The 24,905-nt window shown below is 41.7% G+C and overlaps 1 protein-coding gene across 3 annotated transcripts; it reads left to right on the top strand.

Annotated features, from left to right (window-relative positions):
* Positions 1 to 488: 488 nt before the first annotated feature.
* On the top strand, positions 489 to 24,551 carry OPRK1 (opioid receptor kappa 1). Of its 3 annotated transcripts, none has more exons than XM_032223058.1 (3): positions 489 to 751; positions 10,161 to 10,513; positions 24,019 to 24,551. In XM_032223058.1, the coding sequence occupies exons 1-3, from the start codon at positions 489 to 491 to the stop codon at positions 24,549 to 24,551; spliced, it is 1,149 nt and encodes a 382-aa protein (XP_032078949.1). The 3 variants fall into 3 exon arrangements, with proteins under 3 accessions (XP_032078949.1, XP_032078950.1, XP_032078951.1); XM_032223059.1 differs by having other exon boundaries at positions 10,161 to 10,517; positions 24,029 to 24,551; XM_032223060.1 differs by having other exon boundaries at positions 717 to 736; positions 10,161 to 10,517; positions 24,029 to 24,551.
* The last annotated feature ends 354 nt before the right edge of the window (positions 24,552 to 24,905 follow it).

The raw sequence follows: 24,905 nt of genomic DNA, 5'->3' as shown, positions 1-24,905 counted from the left end.
TATTTCTCTACCTTTTTAATTTTTCAAGAGGAAAGAATCCCTTCTTCTTTGATAAGAAAACTCAGCTTTTTCATCTTCAAGAACTTATCAAGCTTTTGGAGCTACCTCATATTTTAAAAGTCCCTAAAAGTATCAGACCTTTTTATGTGTTATTGTTTGGCTCCTTGACCCAGCATCTAACAGAGCTTGGATGAATCCTATTTTGTCCCGTTAATTTCCAGTGGATTAGATTTTAAAAAATTAAATACTTTTGATTTGGCCACTGAGCAATTCTTTTATTAAATGCTGATATTCGTGAGATAATGATGATGCCTCCCACCACACTAAAGATGTCAGGACTGAAGGAATGTAATTTTAGTGGGGATTTTTTTTTTGGGGGGGAGAGGGTTGGTTCTTCTCTTCTCTTGTCTCTTTCCAGGTATTTATCTATTCCTTTCTCTCTCTTTCTGCCATATCTTTTCCAATAGGGCTGGAAGGAGAATTCCCCCATGGAATCTCCAGTGTACATATTTCGTGAAGAGCTGGGTCCCACCTGCCCCCCAGGCTTTTACCCTTTTCCAAGCAGGACCAGCCACCGCTGGCTTGCAGACTGGGAAGAATCTGACAACAGCAGCAAAGGTGGATATGAGGACTTGCAACAGAATCAGACCAATATCTCCCCAGCTATTCCTATCATCATCACAGCAGTCTATTCTATAGTCTTTGTGGTAGGCCTGGTGGGCAACTCTCTGGTTATGTTTGTCATCATAAGGTAAGTAGTATGAAAGGCAATTATGTAAATCTAACCTGTGAAAAGGGGAAATTCTTATTGCAGGAAGAAGAGATCAATGAAGGGAAAGAACATAAGAAAATCAGAAAGCTAACTGCCCCCTGATTAATTATTGCATCTAAGGGGACAGTTTGTAGAGTAGTGGTAAAGTGTATGTTTCAGACTCAGAAGGTTGCATTTTTAATCCTTAACATTTTGAGGAACAATGGAAAAAGCCTCACCTTAAGTCCTGGAGTCTGCTAGCAACAATAGTATTGTGGCTAACTTAGTTAACATTTAAATGTCAAGATTCTTCAGGTGCTTCTTAGTGGAGCATATTAGAGAATAATTTATAAATAGGTTTAAGGGGGTGGTTGAGGTAAGGATTGAAGGGGGAGAAAATTATTTCTTCACAGAAGTGTTTTGCTTAGCTGATGCAGCAAGTGGATAGCTCTTCTGGACACCCAAGTGAAGTAGTAATGGCCATTAGTAATACCTGGAAAGGACACCTTCACAGAATACCAGGATTGTCATGAGATTGGGAAGTTGAAAGACATTCCATAATGGTACCAGCAAGCCAGTTTTGTTCTGGGGCTCTTTTGGGGTAAAAAATAGTCTAGAACAGTGTTTCTCAACCATGGTGATTTTAAGATGGGGGGACTTTGATTCCCAAAACTGGGGAACTGGGGAAACTGTGAATTGAAGTCCACCCACCTTAAAATTGCCTAGGTTCAGAAAAATTGGCCTAGAATTATTAAAATAAATACAAGAATGGAACATGGGAAGTATAGTAAGTATCCAGTTGTTTGGCTGTTCTATGCTAGTCCATGGAGTCTAGAGAGATTTGAGTCAGTTTCTAGATTTAATGAAATCAATATACGTAATTTTGCTTCATACAAGAGTCATTGTGGATATACTTCTATTTACAGTGTGCAAGATGGAAAAATGGTGGTGACAAAACATTGCAGCTAGTAAACTGAACAAAACCTGACATCCCCCCCCCCCAAATCTTTAAAACAGTTTCTGCAGTTTTTATTTAGTTAAGTATTAGTGCTCAAGTTATTTCCCAAATCTAACAATAATCTAAAAACTCGTTTTTATAAAAGTGCTAGCACCTATGTGGAACAACACAAGAGAAACCTTGTCAATAAATAAGAAATTATATTTTCTATCTTAAAGTCATCTACAAACTGAAGTTGATTCTGGTACTTAATTCAATACACCGATGCTGCTTTCTTGGCAAAAAAGATTAACCATTTCTTTCTTCTGAGATGTTTCCTAGTCTAATTTAGTTTTTAGCTTGTTTTTGTCTTTTTAATACTTTAGTACTTTCTCTTCCTGTATTTGCAAACAATCTATTACCTGTGATGAATTTACAGCGTACTTGCTATTTTGATTAAAACCTCATCTATCATGGGGTATTCAAGTTCTGTAGCTTGTTTTCCGCTTGAAATCCAATAAAAAGTGTTGATAAATTAGAAATAAGGCAGATGGTGAAAAATATTTCAGAATAACATTAAACAGAGAACTTGCACTGTTTATTTTTCAACAGAGATCATTCTAGAGAAATGCCTATAAATAAGTGCAATACACAACAATCCTATTGCTATTTGTCAGGGGAGTGTCTGATCTAGGGTATTTCTCCTGTCTTTTCTGATGCAACAAAGTTGTAATCAAAGGAAGAGATACAAACATGGGACTCAAGCATTTATCCTAATTTGGGGATAGGAAAGTGCTGAGATGCAATTGCAATTGATTGAACACTTAATTCTTTAGTTTCTTGAACTGTTAACCTGTAAGCAGTGACTCACTCCCTTCAGATTTTGTTTTGTTTTCAATTCTGCTTCTTGATCTTTTAGCAAACCAAGTTCAATCTCAGAATTATCGTCCACAAAACTAGCAGATATTTTCTGAAACAACTATTGTGTAGTAGACACAAAATGTAATCAACAAACCACTCTACCTTTTGCTGAGAATCTAATCTATGTTGGCCTGAAATGCATTCTATGGTGACTTGCAATCACTTTATATCTTAGATGAGCATTCCCAAATTCCACAGGTCCCATAATCCCTTACCTCACATTTGGTTATATTGACTCAGGAATATGAGACTTGAACTTCAGGACCCCAGATACAAGCTCTTTTCAACAAACACAGCATTTGTGAGTTTTGCCTTTTATCATTAGAATTTCATTAGATTGTAACATTCTACTACAAATCTCTGTTTCATTCTTTCTGAAAAAAATTCTTTTGATTCCATGAGGCTCTAAAGACATGCTAAATTAATAGCATTTGCAGCTGCATTTGCTTCTCTCTTTTTTCCATCAATTACATATGCTTTTAAGAAGTTACCATGGTTCCATTTTAATTAACTGCAACGCTGTCTAGCTTCACCGGCAAGCTAGGGAATACTCACATGCCTTCAAATACAGTATCCAGTGTATGGAATTCTACTGAGCTGTAATAGTTCTGCACTACTAGTATTTACTAAGTACTATTACTTAGGAACTTTCTAGTCCAAATGTTTTCTCAGCCATGAGAAGGTAAGCTAATTCCCAGACACTGCTCCCCTATAATATGGGGATAATGAGTTTTATGGTTAAGCACATAAAATTGTTTAACACATATTTTTGCTATCTCCTCTGAGAAATTAAATAGCTGCAATGGAGAAAAGGGGCAATTTTGTTTAAATAAAGTCTAGAGATTTACAACTGGTCAAGTTTCTTTGATATGATAGCTTTATTGATTAGCCTATAGGCCATATCAAAGCACAAGATTCAAACACATATTGACAATAAAATCTTATACAAACAATTTAAAATAAGAGTAAGGTAAAATACAATAGTTATAGGATAAAATACAATACAATTTAATGCATAAATATATAAAATAGAATAAAATAACATAAAATTATATTTCAGTGTCACCGTTACAATCTACCCCAATCAATCCCACACAGATCTCAATCAACCCATTTTGTTTAAGTATTGTGCTGTGTTAAATTTTATTTTCAAGTACTGGCCACACATAAAGTAAGTTGTTTTGATATGGGGATCCCAATGGGTCCTTCGTTTGGTATATGGACCAAGGTACCTGTATCTCACCCCCTTATACAAGCAACAATCCAATAGGATGTGAGCTGGCTCCAGTTGAAAATAGTTCAATTAAGTGAAGCTTGGCATCCCTCCTTCCCTCATTTTGCAATCTGCAGATAGCAAGAAAAAAAACAAAATTTCACAGAAGTCAAAGCAAGCCTTCTTGTGATTTCCAGTGATGTTGTGCCTAGCTTCTGTAGCTGTGTGCCTGGCTCTCTTTCTCACAAAGGGCAGCAACAGCATTTAATAGCTACTGGCTTCTCTTGCTCTTGCTGTGACAATGCCCTTCATGAATGTAACTAATCTTTTAAACAAAAGTGGAATTGGAACAGGCATATGCAAACTGCAATGAAATAGAGCAGATAGACTTAAGAAATGGGAACAATGCTCAAAGCTGTGCATTATGAGTTCTTTCTAGTATCACGAGACACACCAAGCATTGGGCTTGTATTATCTCCAGGCTATTATTTATCCAGCCAACTGCTTTCCATACTCCAAAACTTCTCATCACTGAAAAGTTCAGGAGGCAGTGAAGAGAATCAAGCTACCACATCAACAGTCAGTCTGCGCAGTGCTTCAGACAGCTGGGTAATTAGAGCATTCCCCCAAATTGGTTCATGGCTTAATGTTTATAACTCTGCTTCTTTGGATATGGCTGGTCTCCTCCTCCTCTCTTTTTCCTCCCCCCTCCTTCTTCTCCATCTTTAAAATATATGATTGTTAATGGCACAGAATACAGTTGGACATTTGAAATTTGGTAAACAAAAACATTGCGAAGAAAATTTTCCACATTTCTTTGTAGGGAAGATAAATTCTTCAAAAGAAAAAATCACATTTTACTGCCTGGAGATTAAAAAAAAAGGCAATAAGTCTTCCTCCAAGAGTGACTCGATACACAGGATGCAATAATTGTTGAAAGAACTAATATTTCAAAATTACAAGGATAGAATAAAACAGAGTTGGAAGGGACCTTGGAGGTCTTCTAGTCCAACCCCCTGCATAGGCAGGAAACCCTACACCACTTCAGACAAATGGTTATCTAATATCTTCTTAAAAACTTCCAGTGTTGGAGCATTCACAACTTTTGGAGGCAAGTTGCTCCAATGCTTAATTGTTCTGTCAGGAAATTTCTTCTTAGTTCTAAGTTACTTCTCTCCTTGATTAGTTTCCACCCATTGCTTCTTGTTCTGCCCTCAGGTGCTTTGGAGAATAGTTTGACTCCCTCTTCTTTGTGGCAACCCCTGAGATATTGGAACACTGCTATCATGTCTCACCTAGTTCTTCTTTATATTAAACTAGACATACCCAGTTCCTGAAACTGTTCTTCATATGTTTTAACCTCCAGTCCCCTAATCATCTTTGTTGCTCTTTTCTGCACGCTTTCTAGAGTCTCCAGATCTTTTTACATGGAGTCTGCGGATAGGCTACTGGGAAGTGAATGTAATTACATCACATATGTATATCCTCATGTTTAGTCCTGTAGACTGAACCTGTCTTGCTTGTCAATTGTTTGTAAAAGTTTAATGAATCTAGAATTGTATCAAGGGAATCCAAGGAATAGGGTTAAAAGTAAGAAATATTGCAAAATGGGATTTGTTGTTGCTGGTGTTGTAGAAAAGATCATGAAAAACCTTCATGACTAATTTTGAAATAAAATTTAAATAAATGAGCTATGATGTGCATGCTTGGCAACTGTGAGGCTCATTGCTATACACCTGTTAAGAAGTAATGAAAAAAAATTTTCTCAGCAAATATGGTAGGACAAACATAAGAAAGATAGTAATGATGTTGAGAGAAAAAAAATTCAAATTAATTTTCAGTTGGATTGCTATTGGATTAATATCTATACCAGGGCTGGGAAATTTGTGTCCTGTCCCCCCACATATTGCTGAATTACAATTTTTAGCCCTTTTGATGCAGGAGGGGGTGCACAGGTAAACCCACCAGTGGCTGGCCAGGTTAGGTGGTCTTAATAGAATGGACCTTATAAACTTATATTAGCGTGACCTTTCACTCTAGTGTACTGGAGTTCCAACTTTGACTTTTAGCTTCCAACTTTGACTTCTGACTTCCTCATAAGTATTAAAAATAGTGATAAACAGTGTGGCAAGACCCTGTAAAGGAGGGGCACAGGAAGCAAGGCGTGGGTGTCAGATAGAACAGAGGTGAAACGGCTATTGTATTTTTTCCTATGTACTTCTCTGTTTGTAACATTCCAAAATGAACTTCTATTTTTCGAAATGTCATGTTTGTCTCGTGTATGGAATCACCTTGAGAATGCACCGTGTGGAACACGGCATAAAAGTAGCATCCTGGGCAGAGCCCAGGCAGTTCAGATTTTGATGTGTGAGCACGCTGAACTCTTGATGCATCCAATAAACCTGTTTCTCTCGCACCTTCGTGGTCTCAAGTCCTGGTCTTTCATAAGTAGATTGCAAACCTCAATCTGCTGCAACACTTTCACAATTAGCTATGCTAGTTGGAGTTGATGTTCAAGAAGATCTTAATGTTCCTATCCATCTTCTATACAGGAAGCAAAGCTGAGGATAGGTGATGCATAGTTCTGGGCATTTTTGTAATGCATTTTTGATTATGGCAAATTATAGTAATGGGGAGAGAGCCATTGCTATTTTAACATTCTTCTCATAGCAGGGACTTCATTGGAAATGGCATTTTCAGCGTATTTAAATTTGAAGAAAAGGACTCAAATCTCAATTTGTAATAGACAAAGCCCTGCAGCATTATGGATCTGCTGCCTCAATGCTTTGGTCAATTTAATAATGGCTACCATTGGCAGCGTGACTCATTCAGAGGTTTTGAGTTTCCATTTTTTCTCAGTCCCAGCTGAACTAGGTTGCTTTTTTAAATTGGAAGAACAGCTGGGTATCATCAGGCTTCGGTATTTTTCCCCTTTGAATCATATTATATGCTTCCAGGAATGTACATAATTTTCTAAATTTTTAGTTTTATGGCAAAACCCAGCTGGGTGAAAAGATAAGACTGGGTAAGATTTCTGAGGCAATTAGAGAAAGGTAGGAAATGATTTTGTATTCATAATTGTACATTCAGTTATAAACTCAATACTTTATTAGAAAATGCAGAAGATAAGAATTCCCACTTTGCCCTAAATACCATGATGGCTAACCTATGGCACGCGTGCCCAATGTGGCACACGAAGCTATGTCATCCAGCATACACGGCCTTGTCTGTTTGTCTTCTGGTTTCTGGCATGCATGCGCATGCGACGCTCAGCTGTCCTTCGCATGCACGGCAGTGCCAAAACCCCACATGCACATGTACACAGGCCAGTTGATTGTTGGGTATGCATGCATGCCAGAACCCAGAAGTTTGGCTTTTCCAGAGCACGGTTCCTTTGCGCACACAGCAGTGCCGAAAACTGGCAGGTGCATGCATGCCAATGGTGGGTTCTGGATCCTGGTGCAACCGGTACGGTGCAACGGGGCTGGATGTCCACCACATGAACATGCGCAGCATGCGTGCACATGTGTGCAGCATGCAAATGAGTACTTATCACCCATGATGCTCCAGCTGTTGGCGGAGCATCGCGCAGGTGCCGTACGCTTCGTGTTTGTGCATGGAAGCCCCCAAAACCTCAGATACAGGTAAGGAGCACGGGCAGGTGGGTGGGCCCTCTGGAGCACTGTACCGTACTGGTACTTGGTGCTCCTGGCAGGCACTGGTATGCCTGTACTGGGGCGTACCGCTCGTAACCCACCACTGATGCATGCCAGCCAGCTGATCATTGGGCATGCATATATGCTATAACCCAGAAGTTTGGTTTTCCAGAGCTTGGCCCTGAAGAGCATGCATGCAACATTTCCACGTGACCTTTTCGACATTCAGTGCTGAAAAGATTCGTTATCACTGCCTTAATACAAATGACAATGCACTAAAAGTAGAAGGGGCACTTTTTTATCATATCTTGAATGCATGTATAAGTGTTTATTAAGTAATGTTGTCAGCATAAACAGAATTCATAACATTCTACTATATACATCCTTATCAGCTGAAGTACTTTAGCTAAGGATAAAGTACTCTGCCTGAGAAGCTACAGCAATTAATTATATTTAGTTATTTTTGTGCTTTGATCCCTGGCTGTCATTCCTAGCATTCTAATTCTTTATAGTATGACCCCCAACTTTCAGTGTCTAGTCTCTTCCCTTTGGAACTTAGACTGGTTTGGCATGTGTCTCCTGGAGTGATGGAGTGACAAGCCTTCTTTGTGCCTTTGGACATGAGTAATCCCCTTTTGAATTTAGATATCCTTTTTGGAGTTAGATCTTGGATTTATAGTTGCATGTTTGTGCTTTTCCCCCTCATCTAAGATAGAAAATGACTGAACAATTTATTTTTTGGAAAGCGAGAGAGAGCACACATTTAAAACATCAGTGAGAAAATGAGATATGGAATTTTGAGATTTGTTTTCCTGAAATCTACAAGCCCAAATCAATTAGGGCTCTTCTGTAATTATGCAATAACTTTTAATCAGCCAGTAATTAAACTTTCATTGAAATCTGTTTTGTCCCAGATTTAGGAAAAGTGTGGCAAGGCCTGCATGATTCTCTATGTAATATTGACATATCTTGAATCCTTCAAAATCAGAATTAGGTGGTAACCTGGATTCTTTGATCTTCCTAAAGACCATGGAATTCAGATCCATTGCTATTTTAATTTTAGTATAATGGAATCAAGTTTCTATAGTAGATATGAAAAGTAGGACGTGTTCAGTTATAGAATCTGAAGGCTTTTTAATAAAGACACACAGCTCTGTTTGGCCTCTTGTAATACATTATCAATTGCGTATGCCAACCCATCCATTTGAAGCAGTTATATAACCCTGTTATTTCTGTCTTTTTCACTAATGCCATGAAAATATAATGAAAATATAATTTTAAAACGAAGAGCCAGATACTATGAACAAGAAAACTATTAGATTGGAATAGCATGGTGCTTCATAGGGATTATTCAATATTTCAAAGGCATTATTGTAAGAGGTACTGGTTGAATATTATAAATATTAGAAAAGGTCTCCCATGATCTCTTCTCTAACTCTCATTTCCAGGATAGTTACTGCCTTGGGATTTCTAAATGTTATGGAAGTAATGTAATCAGATATGAGAAGGTTTACTCTGTTATTACTTACTCCTATGGAGTTAAATATTGATTATATTATGCAGTGGTGAGTTCCGGATCCTGTTGCAACTGGTTCTGTGCATTGGGGCCTGGCGTCCACCACATGAACATGTGTACTTACCATCTGCGACACTCCATGATGCCTCCACGATGCTCCAGCTTCTCGGTGGAGCATCGCGCAGGCACCGTACACTCTGTGTACGTGTACAGAAGCCTCAAAACCCTCAAATATTGGTAAGGAGCACTACGGGTGGGCCCTCCGGAGCACCATACCGTACCAGGGCCTGACGGTCGTAACCCACCACTGATATAATGATAACTGCATTTTGCTTTGTTTTAAAGAAAACAAATCCTATGTTTTACTTGTTCTCAACAAAGAACATTATATTTTAATTAGCTACAAATACATTTTGTTGTTTTATGGTAGCTTAATTTGCATAATCTAATTAAATCACTCATTAATTCAATTCTGTTTTTGGCAAGTAAAACTTAATTGTTAATGCAACATTGGAACATTACATCAATTAAATCATAGAGTAAAATATTCAGTTGCTGATACTGAAGGTTGAAGTAACCACTAGGTTTGTTGCCTTGTTTTCCCTCTAGAAATATTTTCTCAAACTTTATGACCCAACAAATCAGAAATTCATGTACAAAGTCTTATTTACAATCTACTTTTCTCAAATGTTTTAAACTTTATGGAGTTCACACATCAGTCAAGATATTTTGCGTGGCAGAGGAATGTAAACAAGTAGGAAATAGATTCAAACAATATAATTACAGCATCCTTTGTTTGGAGGACAAAAATATTTTACCTTTCTTTTTTCAAAGAAAAGGAAGCAAAAATTATTTTCCTTATTTGAAACACATGTTTTTAATAATAGTTTGTTAAAAATTGGTGTAATAGCAGCATGTGATGGAGCAGAAAATCTTATCCTATAGTATTCATCAAAACAGTGATTTGTGTTGATTTATATCTACCTCCAATAAGACTAAGTCTGGAGGTAACTTTTATATGTTAGGGTTCATCACAGACTCTATGTCATCATCATGGTGCAAAAGCAGCTGCACCACAACATGGAAAAGCAAACAATATATAAATGAAGGCATGTGCTTTGTTCCCAGAGATCCCCATGCATTTACAAATACTTCTTTTGTTTTAGGTACACAAAGATGAAGACTGCAACAAACATTTATATTTTTAATTTGGCTCTGGCAGATGCACTTGTCACCACAACTATGCCTTTTCAAAGTACTGAGTATTTAATGAACACTTGGCCCTTTGGGGATGTGCTATGTAAAATAGTCATTTCAATTGACTACTATAACATGTTTACAAGCATATTCACCCTGACCATGATGAGCGTAGATCGCTACATTGCTGTGTGTCACCCAGTGAAGGCTCTGGACTTTCGTACTCCTTTGAAGGCCAAGATCATTAATATATGCATTTGGGTCTTATCTTCATCTGTGGGCATTTCAGCCATAGTTCTTGGTGGTACCAAGGCCAGGGAAGGTGAGTACAAACATCGATTTTATATTAGACTGTAAAACATTTGGGTATATTTTATTGTTGATTCCTAAGCCAATTCTGTGTACTTTTCTAATTTACTCAGAATTAGCAGAAGTAATTCTATTTCTGAGAATCCCTCCTTTGAGGTCACCCCTCAAACTCAGGAAATCGATTCCACTAGAACACACTTTATTGTTGTAGGATATAATAACAAAATCTTGAAAGCCTGCCACAATTTCTTTCTATCTTCTGTTATGCAATGCAGAATCATGGCAGGATTATTTAAAGTCTCTTTCTATGCTTGTTACTTTCCCACGGCTGAAATATCATTTACAGTCTCTTTTGTCTTTTAAAAGATCTTGTATTCCTTTATCAACATTATCTCTATCTCCCTCTAATATTAAAAAAAAAGGAAAGCTTCTCTGGAGGTCACAGCTTCAGAGAATTTATTTTATTTTATTTTACTATTTTTATTTTATTATTATATTTTTATTTTATGTTTTATTATTTTTATTATTTTATTTTAAAAATATTTATAGAAGCACCCATTATTCAACCACCTCTGGGCATCTCCCAACCAAATGATTTGACTATCTAATTACAGACACATGAAAAGAACAAGGGCTTAGATTTTCACACTACTCAATACAATTCTGCTTAATAATACTGTTTAAAAATTATAGGTTGGATTATAAATGAGTAGCACATCATGGCAAGTCATAATATGATTTCTCTTGTTTTGACTGAGTATGCTGTAATTTATTCAATGAATTATAGATAAACAATCTATGGCAGTCTAGTGCTACCAGATCTGGATTGCAAAAATCTGGACAAATGGGAGATGGTAAGGAAAAAATTTCAGAATCTCTCCCACCCCCTGTCATGTTCTCAGAGTTTGTTCCCTTTATTTCTGGATGTCTAGTGATCATCCAGATTCAAGAAGCTTTAAAGAAGAATTAAATTAATTAAAAAATAAAGTAATTCATTCACCAGTAAAATAATGTCAATAATAGCTATAGCACTTAGCGTTAGCATTCCAAATACCATGTAGAATCAAATCAAAGTCGAAGGCAAAACTATGCTTAAAGTTCCAATGTAATAAAACAGGCATGTTGGCACATAGCTATGGGGATTCCAACTCTGGAAGGTACATCAGAATCCCACCCAGTTAAAAGGTTTGGGAGACAAAAGATGACCTTGAGCTTCTAGGAAGGAATTTTTTTATTTTGAAAACAACACATTCTACCCTTTGCTAAATCCCCCCCCCTTAATAAGAGTGTGGCAGGCCAAAGATTCTTAAAGGAACCGCTGCAGGCCTGACAGGCGGCCCCTCCTCAAAAGAAAAACATTTTCTGGAAAAGAGAATTAAAGAAAGGAAGGGGTGGTGATATATATATATATATATATATATATATATATATATATATATATATATATATATATATATATATATATATATATATATATATATATATATATATATATATATATATATATAAAACACCACCCCTTCCTCCCCCAGGGGGACGCTTTGGCTTATCAGGGAACTTCTCATGGAATTGTTTCACCAATTCATCTGCTTTTAAATCCCAACTTTTCACCCATGTAGCTTCAGACAAAGGGTACCCCTTCCAATTCACCAAATATTGTAAGTGACCTCTATACATCCTGGAATTCAAGATTTTTTTCACTTCATAATGTATTTCCCCTTCTACCACTACAGGGGGAGGGGGAGCTTGGGTAGATGGCCTTATGCTAGATCCCCTTACAGGTTTTACCAAGCTACAATGGAATACTGGGTAAATTTTCCCTAGGATTCTGGGTAGTCTGAGTCTAACTGTAACTGGGTTAATTATCTTTTCTATTGGGAAAGGTCCTAGGAATTTTGGACCCAATTTCTTGCTAGGCATCCTCAATCTTATGTATTTTGTAGATAAAAAAAACTTTGTCCCCCACCCTAAAGGGGGGTTGGAGGGAACGATGTTTATCAGCTTGCTTCTTGTAGGCTTCTGCTGCATCGGTTAGAGCCTTCTTCGTATTTTCCCATCCCTTCTTCAGTGTGTCCATCCATTCAGAGACTTGGAGGAGGGGGGTTCTTTTGGCAGCTCAGGTATGGGAACGAACGCCATGCCACTGATAATCTGGAACGGAGTTAAACCAGAGTTAATGCTGTGGACCGCATTGTTGTATGCCACTTCAGCAAAGGGTAGTAAGTCTAACCAGTTGTCTTGCTGATAGTCCACATAACACTGGAGATATTGTTCCACCATCACATTGGCCCTCTCTGCTGCGCCATTGATGCTGGGATGAAATGCTGAGCTGAGTCCCTGCGTGGACCCAATTGATTTGAGGAACTCTCTCCAGAACTTAGCAGTGAACTGAACTCCGCGATCTGAAATGACCCTTTTTGGCACCCCGTGCAGGCGATAAATGTGTTTCACAAACATTTTTGATAATTTCTTTGCGGATGGCAACTGCGAGCAAGCAATGAAATGTGCTTGCTTGGAAAACAAATCAATAATTGTCCCCATTACTCTATTACCGCTGCTGTTTGGAAGTTCGACGATGAAATCCATGGTGATCTCTTCCCATGGTCGGCTGGGGTTGGCCACTCATTGTAGTAGTCCAGAGGGTTTTCCCAGCCGGGTTTTCATTGCGGCACAAGTAGCACAGCTTTTGACATAATCTTCCACTTCCGATTTCATCCTTGGCCACCAAAATTGACGTCTGGTGAGGTAGAGTGTTTTTAGGAATCCGAAGTGGCCTCCTAGTTTTGCATCATGACTCTGCTGTAGCACTTGCAGCCTCATCTCTGCTGGAACATATAGCTTGGACCCTTTCTAGGCTAAGCCATCGCTCACCATTAGGATGTCCTTGTTGTTGTTGAACCATTGGTCTGTCCGGAGAGCTGCCTTCAGCTCGGTCGTCAACTTATCTTGGCTCCGAGTGGTGTCTTGAGCTGCTTTTTGGTGAGAGGGAGATATGATGGGGTGGACGACTTCTTCCTTCTTACTGTCATATTGCGGTTTTCTCGACAGAGCATCTGCTAACAACTTCTTTCCTGCTGGGATGTATTTAATTTCGAATTTGAACCTTTGGAAGTATTGTGCCCAGTGAACTTGCTTAGGGGATAACCTCCGATCAGCTAAAAGTGCTTCGAGGTTTTTATGATCAGTCCAGACCTTGAATGGTATGTCCCCCCCCCTTCTAGGGGATGTCTCCAGGTGAGCATGCTCCACCTGATTGCGAATGCCTCTTTCTCCCAAATGGGCCACCTTCTTTCAGTAGGGGTGAGTTTCTTGGAGATCTACGTGCAAGGCAAGAGGTGGCCTTCTTTACTTTTTTGTAGTAGTACTGTGGCTATCGCTACATCACTGGCATCCATCTGGATTATAAATGGTCATGGGATGCTACAAGATGGGCTCTTGGGCAAAGAGCCATTTTAATTTTTCAAAGGCTTTTTGACAGTGCATCGTCCACCTTAGTGGTTGGTTAGCTTTTGTATTTGTTGGGGAAGGACCCATTTTTAGTAGCTCAGTTAATGGTAGGGCAATTTCAGCAAAAGTTGGGATAAACTGTCTATAAAAATTTGCAAATCCAAGAAAGCTTTGAAGTTGTTTGCGAGTACTGGGAGGTTTCCAATCCAACACCGCTTTTACTTTTCCTGGATCCATTTCTACTCTTTCGTTGGAGATACGATACCCCAGGTAATCTAGTGAGGTCTTGTGGAACTCACACTTCGACAACTTGGCGTATAGCTTGGCATCTAGAAGTTTTTTCAGAACTTGACGCACCAGTTTTACATGTTCTTCTAAGGTCTCAGAGAAAATCAAGATGTCATCCAAATAAATGAGTACTCCGCAGTACAGGTAGTCATGTAACACCTCATTTATGTACTGCATGAAGACTGCGGGTGCTCCTTGTAGTACAAAAGGCATGTCTTTGTACTGGAAGCTTCCCAGGGGAGTGTTAAATGCAGTTTTCCACTCATATGCCGGCACGGGATTAAATATCATCAATATGCGGACGATACCCAACTGTATCTGTCCACCCCGTGCCAACTCAGCGAAGCGGTGAAAGTGATGTGCCAGTGCCTGGAGGCTGTCAGGATCTGGATGGGAGCGAACAAGCTTGCGCTCAATCCAGACAAGACTGAGTGGCTATTGATGTTGCCTCCCAAGGGTAGTCCAGACATTCCATCCGTTAGCCTGGGGGGTGAAATCTTACACCACTCAGAGTGGGTCCGCAACTTGGATATCCTTCTGGATTCGCAGCTGATGTTAGAACACCACCTGTCGGCTGTGACCAGGGGGGCTTTTGCCCAGGTTTGCCTGGTGCACCAGTTGCAGCCCTACCTGGACCGGGAGGCACTTCGAATGGTCACTCATGCCCTTGTCACCTCAAGGCTCGATTACTGTAATGTGCTCTACATGGGGCTGCCCCTGAAAAGTGTTCGGAGACTACAGTTGTTCCAGAATGCAGCCGCGTGAGCGATAATGGGTGTACCTAGATACACCCATGTTACATCTATCCCCCGCAAGCTGCACTGGCTTCCTATTGGTCTCTGAACACACTTCAAAGTGCTAGTCATTACTTTTAAAGCCCTACATGGCTTAGGGCCTGGATATCTGAGAGACCGCCTCCTGCCACATACCTCCCAACAGCCGATAAGATCTCACAGGTTGGGCCTTCTCCGGGTGCCATCAACCGGACAATGCTGGCTGGCGGCCCCTCAGGGGAGGGCCTTCTCTGTAGCTGCTCCGGCCCTGTGGAACGATCTACCCGTAGAGATCCAGACCCTTCCCTCTCTTGGCCTTTCGAAAAGCCACTAAAACCTGGCCATTCTGGCAGGCCTGGGGCTGTTGACTTCACGAATAATAGCAATATCAATAGCAGTAGACTTATATACCGCTTCATAGGGCTTTCAGCCCTCTCTAAGCGGTTTACAGAGAGTCAGCATATTGCCCCCAACAATCCGGGTCCTCATTTTACCCACCTCGGAAGGATGGAAGGCTGAGCCGGTGAGATTTGAACCGCTGAACTGCTGATCTAGCAGTAGCCTGCAGTGCTGCATTTAACCACTGCGCCACCTCGCCAGCCCCACCTAGACGGAATGTATGGTATGGTGTGTTGTTTTTAAATTGTTTATCTTTCTATTTTTAACTTTTTAACTTTTATCTTGTTTCTGTAAGCCGCCCGGAGTCCTACGGGATTGGGCGGCATATAAATTTATTAAATTACTAATTACTAATTACTAATCCCCTTTTCGGATTCGTATGCGGTAATATGCCTCTCTCAAGTCCAGCTTGGTGAAGATTTTGCCTTTAGCCAAGTGGTTCAACATATCCTTCATAAGGGGGAGAGGATAGGTGTTCTTTTCGCATACTGCATTCAAAGCTCGCAGATCTACACAGAGGTGAACTCCGCCATCTTTCTTTTCTCTGAAGAGCACTGGGGCTGCTACCTTCGACTTGGCTGGTTCAATAAAAGCCCTTTTTAAATTGGTGTCGATGTATTTCCTCAATTCAGTCATCTCCTTAGGAGTCATAGAGTACATTTTTGGTTTTGGTAAGGCTACCCCTGGTTTGAAGTCTATCACACAGTCTGTGGGGCGGTGAAGTGGAAGGTAGTCTCTGTCTTCTTCACTGAACACCCCCGCCAAGTCCTAGTAGACCTTTGGCACTCGTTGGATCTCCGGAGGTTTGGTGTCTGCTGAAGGGGCTGCAGGTTCTGGATGGTTTGGGCTGTTGGTTCTAATTGTTCCTGGGTAGCCTTTAAGTTCCACGGTTGGTAATGGCCCAAAATCAATCATAAATTTTCTAACACCATCCTCCCACTTGATAGTAGGTGCCCACCACTGTTCCCTCTAAGGTGCGTGGCTGCGCGGCCGCGCACGTGGCAAGAAAACACCGCGCAGCAGTTTCTAACTGTGCGCAGTGATTTCTGTCACAGGAGCTGGAAGCTGAGGGGAATATCTGCTGCCACCTCCTCCAACAGCACTGCCGGATTTGCTGCCAACACTGCAGCTGAGGTGAAGCCACCAAAGCTTCCGTCAGCACCCCCGCCAGTGGCAGTGGTGCCTCTCCCTCCACACAGAGCACCTGAGCTGGCCCCTGCATTATCCCTCCCCCTTCCTCCTCTGCCGTGCTTTTGAGGAGCCATTTGGCTGTGGGAGCTAGTAGGAAGGTGGCGGAGGGGGCTGGAGCAGGAAAAAAGGCCTCATGGCTTCTCAAAAGCACGGAGGTGGAGGCGGCAGCAGGGGTAACCCAGAGCCCAGCTGAGGTGCTCCGAGCGGAGGGGGAGGCACCGCCGCCACTGCCATGGGCGGGGGCACCTGCGGGAGCTTTGGAGGCTTCACCTCGGCTGCAACGCTGGGCAGCAAATATGTTGGTGCTGTTGGAGGAGGAGGAGGCGGCGGCAGCAGTTATTCTGGTGGCGGTGGGGGCTCGTTGGCATCTTCAGCGGCAGCCCTGCCCCCTGTGAAAAAAAACAAAGATGGAGCAGATCCACGCAGATGACGTTGCTGCAACATGACTGGAGGAGAAATTCTGGGAGTTGAAGTCCACAAGGCTTAAAGCTGTCAGGTTTGAAGACCCCTGGGGTTTTTTCCCTAAAGGGTTAGGGGTGCAAGGGTCTTGTAACTTGACAGCTTTAAGACTTGCATGCTTCAATGCCAGAGTTTCTGAGCCAACATTTTGGTTGCTAAGCAGGACCGTTGTTAAGTGATACTGATATTATATAACACTTTTAATTAAGCGGGTACCTTGAATAAACATAACTTTGAGTTTCAAATAATACTGATTTCGTTGTTGTCTTAGGTGACATCTATGAAAAAAATTCAGGTGCTCAGGCATGAAAATATGCCGCTCAAACACTATACTTTTCTGCTCACACTGAAAAAAAATTAGAGGGAACATTGGTGCCCACTTGTCCAACCATGCAAGTCCCAAGATAATTGACTCCTACATTTTGGGGGCTACAATGAATCTGATGAACTCATAGTGTTGGTCTATCTTCAACTTTACTAATTCAGTGATCTTTGTGGCCAGGGCACCCCCAATTAGGGTTCCATCTACTTGCTCGAACCGAATGGGGTGGGTTAGGGGTCTTGTGCATATACCTAGCTGCTCCACTATTGACATGCTGATTAAGCATCTGGTGCAGCCGGTGTCTATAATCGCCCCAACTTCTCCTTCTACCTCCGTTCTGGGCACTTGGAGTTGGGATTTTATGGTAAAGGAGGGAATAGGTGCACTCACCATTGGGTCGTCTTCAGCATTTTCATCCTCCTTCTCTAAGGCCCCAGGGGTTTCTTCAATAGCAGGGTTCTCCACCTCCATTGGCTGCTGTAGTAAATGGCTCTTTTCGGGTGGCTTTTGGGGTTTTTTCTTCATTGCGCTGATAGGTGGTTGGCGCTGTTGTGGGACGGGAGCTGGAGCTAGGCATTCTGTTGCTCTGTGCCCCATCTGACTGCATCGGTAGCACTTTATGAAGGCCCCATGGGGGGTTGGTTGAGGCTTCTCAGCTCGCTGCTTCTGCGTACATTGGCCCAAAGGCTTTTTGGCAGGGGTTCCGGTACCAGGCTTTCGATAAGTGTTAATCTCGTGGTCTAGTATGATTGCAGTGGTATACCAATCTTGGAGATGTTCCAGGATCCCCCTTATGGCACAAGCTTCTTTCAGTTTGGGATCTAAGGCTTTTTTGAATGTGTAGACCAAGAGTATTTCTGGCCAATAGCATAGTCTCCCAGCTATTCTCCGGAACTCCCAAACTAATTCCTTCACGGGACGACCAGCCTGTCGCAATTCGTGGATCTGGTCTTCAGCATCCACATTTTGGGTCACATCGTTAAACCTGGCATGCATCAGTTGGATGAACCCATTTATATCATCTAGCTCAGGTGCCGCTTCCTCGTGGAGCTCCGCTATCCACTGCACAGCCTCCTTTTCATTCATCCCCTCTGCTATCTGTTGGATCAACTCTCGATCAGATGGGCATTGAGGCCCCACTTGATCAACGTACGCCCATACTCAATTCAGGAAATAAGCCAGCTTATCTGTGGACCCATCAAATGTTGCACGGAACCATGTGGGTATGGGAGGAGGGGCCGCTGGTGGTTGAACAGGGGCAGCTTGTTGGTTTGTTGCTGGGGGTGGTAAGCCCCTCTGCTGACCCACACCCATCGGTTGGGCAAAAGCCTAGGGAAGCATTGTGGGGGGGGCTGGACCTGGTGGTGGTCCCATTCTCTGGGTTTGCTCAGGAGCAGTTATCTGGGAAGGCATCATCTGCTGGAAGAGGGTAGGCGTCCATTGACATTGAGCCCATCCATGACCCGGGATGAATGCCCACCCTTGGTTTGCTTGATTCATGGGTTTGGAGTCACCCCTTTGCAGCTGTGGGGACGTGCATATGTTCCAGGCCTCTTTCTGCCAGCTGGATTGACCTCCCCTAATTGGAAGGGGGTCTGGTTGCACTCCAGTAGGAGGGAGGGGTGCTGATGTGACTGCTCTAGGCATCAATCCAGCAACAAGGGTGTGGGTTGATTCATTAACTACTGTATGGAAAGAGCCCATGTCTCCGCACCACTTGGCAGAGATTTCCCTACGAAGAAAGGAGAATGTGGGGGTTGCCAGGTTCCACTGAGGGGTCTCTGAACAGGGGAGGGTTTTTATTTCACTCACATTTAGCCGTAGGAAATGGTCTGGGAGGCCCATTAGAGAAGGGCTGCATGAGGGCGGCTGAGTTCTCCATTCATCAGATCTTCTTTTAAAGGCTGTGGTGGTGAGACCCCTCCTGAAGAAGCCGTCTTTGGATCCAGCCATTTTGAGCAACTACCGTCCAGTTTCCAACCTCCCCTTTGTTGGGAAGGTTGTTGAGAAAGTGGTGGCCTTTCAACTTCGGCGGTCCTTGGATGAAACCGATTATCTGGATTCCTTTCAGTCTGAATTCAGGCCTGGCTACAGCACAGAAACTGCTTTGGTCGCGCTGATCGATGATCTCTGGAGAGCCAGGGATAGGGGCCATGCCTCTATCCTGGTTCTCCTTGACCTCTCAGCGGCCTTCGATGCCATCGACCATGGTATCCTTCTGCAGTGGTTGCGGGAGGTGGGAGTGGGAGGCACCGTTCTTTGGTGGTTCTCCTCCTGCCTCTCGGATAGGTCGCAGTCGGTGTTGGTCGGAGGGCAGAGATCGACCCCCCAGGCCCCTCAACTATGGGGTGCCGCAGGGTTCGGTCCTGTCCCCCCTCCTATTTAATATCTACATGAAGCCACTGGGCGAGATCATACGTCGGCACGGGATAAAATACCATCAATACACGGATGATACTCAGCTGTATCTGTCCACCCCGTGCCAACTCAGTGAAGCGGTGGAAGTGATATGTCAGTGCCTGGAGGCTGTCAGGGTCTGGATGGGAATGAACAAGCTTGCACTCAATCCCGACAAGACTGAGTAGCTATTGATGCTCCCTCCCAAAGATTGGCTATGTATTCCATCTCTCAGGCTGGGGTGTGAAATTATATGCCCCTCAGACAGGGTTTGCAATTTGGGAGTCCTCCTGGACCCACAGCTGACTTTAGAACATCATCTGTCGGCTGTGACCAGGGGGGCATTTGCCCAGATTCGCCTGGTGCACCAATTGCGACCCTACCTGGACAGGGAGGCCCTTCAAATAGTCTCTCACGCCCTTGTGACCTCAAGACTGGACTACTGTAACATGCTCTACATGGGGCTGCCCTTGAAGAGTATTCAGAGACTTCAGCTTGTCCAGAATGCAGCCGCGCAAGCGATAGTGGGTGCACCTCGGTACACCCACGTTACACCTATCCTCCGCGAGCTGCACTGGCTGCCTATTGGACTCTGGACTCGCTTCAAGGTGCTAGTCGTTACTTTTAAAGCCCTACATGGTATCGGACCTGGGTACTTGAGAGACCGCCTCCTGCCAATTACCTCCCTACGACCGATCAGATCCCACAGATTAGGCCTCCTCCAAATTCCATCTTTCAGCCAGTGCTGACTGGCAAATCCCCGGGGGAGGGCCTTCTCTGTGGCTGCTCCGGCCCTCTGGAACGATCTCCCCGTGGAGATCCAGACCCTCACCACCCTCCAGGTTTTCCACAAAGCCACGAAGACCTGGTTGTTCCGGCAGGCCTGGGGCTGAAGAATTTCCAGCCCCACTTGAAATGTTGTGACTGTTGTTGTTTTTACTTTGTTTGTCTTTTGTCTTATTTGTATCCCCTCCCCCCCTTTTGGTTGTTAGCCGTCCCGAGTCCCTCAGGAGTGGGGCGGCATATAAATTAAATAAACATTCAAACATTCAAACATCTCTGCAGCTTCTATTAATTCCTTAAGAGGCACCTCTTGAGCCTCGACCAAATTAATTGAGCTGTCAAAATTATCTTTCTCTGCAGCATGTTTTTCTTCCTCCATCTTCACTGAATGTTCATACTGCCCAGAGTTGGGATTCAGTACCCCCTGACAGCTTCCCAGCTTGGGATGCTGATAACTTATCTTAGTGGACAGTTGGAATGATGTTAGCGTTCCAAATACCATGTAGAATCAAATCAAAGTCGAAGGCAAAACTAAGCTTAAAGTTCCAATTTAATAAAACAGGCATGTTGGCATATAGCTGTGGGGATTCCAACTCTGGAAGTTACATTAGAATCCCACCCAGTTAAAAGTTCATGATCTTGCCCCCACACCCACAGTCCATCACATGGTCCAATCTTCTTCTTCCACGCTGGCGTCTACACCTAACTGCTTCTGGTCAGGTGTAAAGATTTGGGAGACAAAAGATGACCTTGAGCTTCTAGGAAGGATTTTTTTATTTTGAAAACAACACATTCTATCCTTTACTAAATCCCCCCCGTAATAAGAGTGTGGCAGGCCAAAGATTCTTAAAGGAACCACTGCAGGCCTGACACTTAGACTTATATACCACTTCATAGTGCTTTACAGCCCTCCCCAAGTGGTTTACAGAGTCAGCATATTGCCCTCAACAATCTGGAATCTCATTTTTCCCACCTCAGAAGGATGGAAGGCTGAGTCAACCCTGAGCCAGTCAAAATCAAACTGCGGGCAGTTGGCAGAGTTAGCCTGCAATACTGCATTCTAACCACTGCACCAGTTTCTCCTGGTTTGGCCCAGATTAGGCAAACTGGTAGTGGCGGTGGTGGGAGGCTCCACCCACCAGCCTAGATGCATCTGTGCATGCACAGAAATGTGGCGCGCAGGTATGCATGCACACCTCCATGAGCGAACCAGTAGTAAAAAAAATAGAAACCCACCACTACACTGCACCACTATGACTAAATAAAAACTATTTATCTAGCAGTTATCGTTAGCATTTACTTTTCTCAAAACTAGTGTGTGATATGACAGTTAATTAAGGAAGCAAAATATTTTGAATTCACAGTGCTCCAACAAAACTAATTGTTTCAAAGCTATTCTGAGGGGTTTTTTTTTGGGGGGAAAGATGTATCATATTTGAAACGAGTTGGTTTTGAGTTCAAAATGGGACTTCTCAAATAAATAGGGCTAATTCAAAATACTTTGAATTTCAGATTATTTTTTACACTCCTATAACCCATTCCAAGCAACAATATCTGTAAATACATTTTCCATAGTCCTTAAATGAAGAACATGTGATTTATAGCATACACCAAGGATGAACCATGGTGATGCAGTGGTTAGAGTGTAGTACTGCAAGCTACTTCTGCTGACTGCCGACTGACTGCTATTTGGCAGTTCAAATCTCACCAAGCGCAAGGTGAGGAAATATACATACAGTGGAGAAATTATGTACAGTATGCAGTTTATATACACTGTATCAAAGAAGTATATTATTTTAAAAACTGCATTCTAAGCACTGGCATATTAATTTAGTTAAACCACAGGCTAAAGGATCGAGGAGAGTAAAGAAGCATTTCAGCACAGAGTTGCTCCATGGGAGCAAATAACATATGCCAGGCTAGTGAAGCTGTTCTCTACTAGTCTCGTCCCCCCGCCCCCAATACCTTCAGTCTGGCAAGATTCTTGTAAAACAGATGATCCAAAATAAAGAAACTGCTTTGACTTTTTCATGGAGTTGTTCTGGTTCATTGAACCTGACACCAATTGAAAACCTAAATTAAACTAAAATAGAATTAAACTAAACTAAACTAAAACAAAACAAACCATAGTTGATATGCTGATGTCCTAGGTGTCCATTTTATTTTATTTTCTGTGATGTTTTCCTAAATATTATAATCATACCAATGATTTTGAGACCAACAAGCTTCAAGTTACGCAACTGTCTAGTTGGACCCAGTTACTAGTTTCTGTGCACCAACCTTGTAATTTTCTGGGTAAAAAGCACTTCTTAAAAAACAAATGAGTAAAACCCATTTTTCTTTCTATTCAATTTAGAGAACTGCATTATAATAGCAAATAGAATATTTTGTTCTGCAGACATTTCTCAATTTCTCAGCTGCGCTTGTCACTTACATAACTCTTTAAAAGCTATGGCTTACCCTTCTAACCACTTAAATTCTTTATTGGCAGTAGGGTTGCCTGAAATTAATACATTTTTTGAAATACATTTGCAAAGTTCATCCATGAACTTCTGCAGAAGTATCAAGACTCTAGTGAGTGGAAATCTATTATGGAAATTGTAGGTTTGTAATTAGAAAGAACATATTAACGTATTTCTAAACTTTGTTTCAGTAATGCAGTAAAACATACAATACCCTAACTTATATTTACCCTGGTTCCTTAAGTCTTTTGCTTGAGTGAAAGAACCGCTGGGCATACAACTAGTTGTTGACTTAGAGACATTTGCTTAGCAACTATTTGAAGTTACAACAACACTGAAAAAAGTGACTTGTGACTATTCTTTGCATTTACAACTGTCACAACACCCCCATCGTCATGTGATCAAAATTTGGATTCTTGGCAGCCAGCAAAATACCTCTGACAAGTAAAGTCAATAGGGTAAGCCAGATTCACTTAACGACCATGCCATTCATTTAGCAATTACAGTGATTTGCTTAACAATCATGACAAAAAAGTTCATACATTGGACACAAGTCTCTTAACAGCTGCCTTTCCTGGCAATGGAAATTCTGGGGCCTGTTGTGGTTGAAGGTCCAAGACTATCTGTAATTACTGTATATCGTTTGCATTTTACTGGAAGAAACTCAGTAAACATCTTGCAGATTTTATTAGAATTAATTTGCATTTGTAGGCCATAGTGGAAGAGAGTTTCCATGTAAACGTCAGTTTAATCAGTGGAACCCTTATCCAGGGTATATTAAAATATGCCTGTTAATATTTCATCTCTCATTTGTAAGAATGACTGTCAATACAAATGCAATAAAAAGAGAAAAGCAAACTTTATGAAGCTTGATTTCAGCCTTCGAAAGTGATATGAGTTTGAATCATTCTATGCTATTCTGTGCTATTTGCTTTCTCTGAAATGGTTAATTTAACATATTCATTTGTTTTCTTCTTATGGGTCCTTTTATGTACAGATACCGGCAGCACAGAGTGTTCTCTTCAGTTTCCAGATGACGATTATGTCTGGTGGGACATCTTTATGAAAATCTGTGTCTTTGTCTTTGCCTTTATTATCCCAGTCCTAATTATTATTGTTTGTTACACTCTGATGATCCTCCGTTTGAAAAGTGTGCGGCTCCTGTCTGGATCACGAGAAAAAGATCGAAACCTCCGCCGTATCACTAGATTAGTTCTTGTTGTCGTTGCAGTTTTCATTATCTGTTGGACTCCCATCCACATTTTTGTGTTAGTTGAGGCTCTTGGAGATGTCTCACACAGCACTGCGGCCATTTCTAGCTACTATTTCTGCATTGCATTGGGCTACACCAACAGCAGTCTAAATCCCATTTTGTATGCTTTTTTGGATGAAAACTTCAAGCGTTGTTTCAAGGATTTCTGCTTTCCTTTTAAGATGAAGGCAGACAGGCAAAACACCAGCAGAGTTAGAAACACAAGTCATAATCCTGCTCATGCTGGGAACGTTGATGGTGCAAACAAGCCAGCATGACTAGCTGTGGAAATGTCATCATATAGTCCTCCTGGAAGAGAAGAATCCAATGATCTTGGATTAACGCAAATAACTACAGCAGTGTGAAACGGACAGTAAAAGGACCATTTGATATTATTTACAAAGCCCCACAGTTTCAACTGAAATATAGCCACCAAGATGTCCTTCATCTATGTTCACTGATGATAAATTCTGTTTCAACAGAACTTTGTATATCACAAAGTAATCATCTGGAGCAGAAGAAGAGAACTAATTGCCTCTCCCGCAGACACCTTTATGTATGTTTTATGTGGATGTTTTAGTGATTGCTGACATTTTTTTTATTAAGGAGTAATGTGATTTCAGCATATCACT

This window comes from Thamnophis elegans, chromosome 8 (assembly GCF_009769535.1).
Source record: "Thamnophis elegans isolate rThaEle1 chromosome 8, rThaEle1.pri, whole genome shotgun sequence".
Lineage (NCBI taxonomy): Eukaryota > Metazoa > Chordata > Lepidosauria > Squamata > Colubridae > Thamnophis > Thamnophis elegans.
Note: the sequence above shows the minus strand (reverse complement) of the source record. Positions and strands in the feature narration are given on the sequence as shown.

Excerpts from the sequence above, each read along its gene's own strand:
- OPRK1 (XM_032223058.1), top strand. The coding sequence starts at position 489 with ATGGAATCTCCAGTGTACATATTTCGTGAAGAGCTGGGTCCCACCTGC. Across the intron at positions 752-10,160 it reads GTTATGTTTGTCATCATAAG|GTACACAAAGATGAAGACTG; the intron begins GTAAGTAGTATG and ends CTTTTGTTTTAG. Across the intron at positions 10,514-24,018 it reads TGGTACCAAGGCCAGGGAAG|ATACCGGCAGCACAGAGTGT; the intron begins GTGAGTACAAAC and ends TTTTATGTACAG.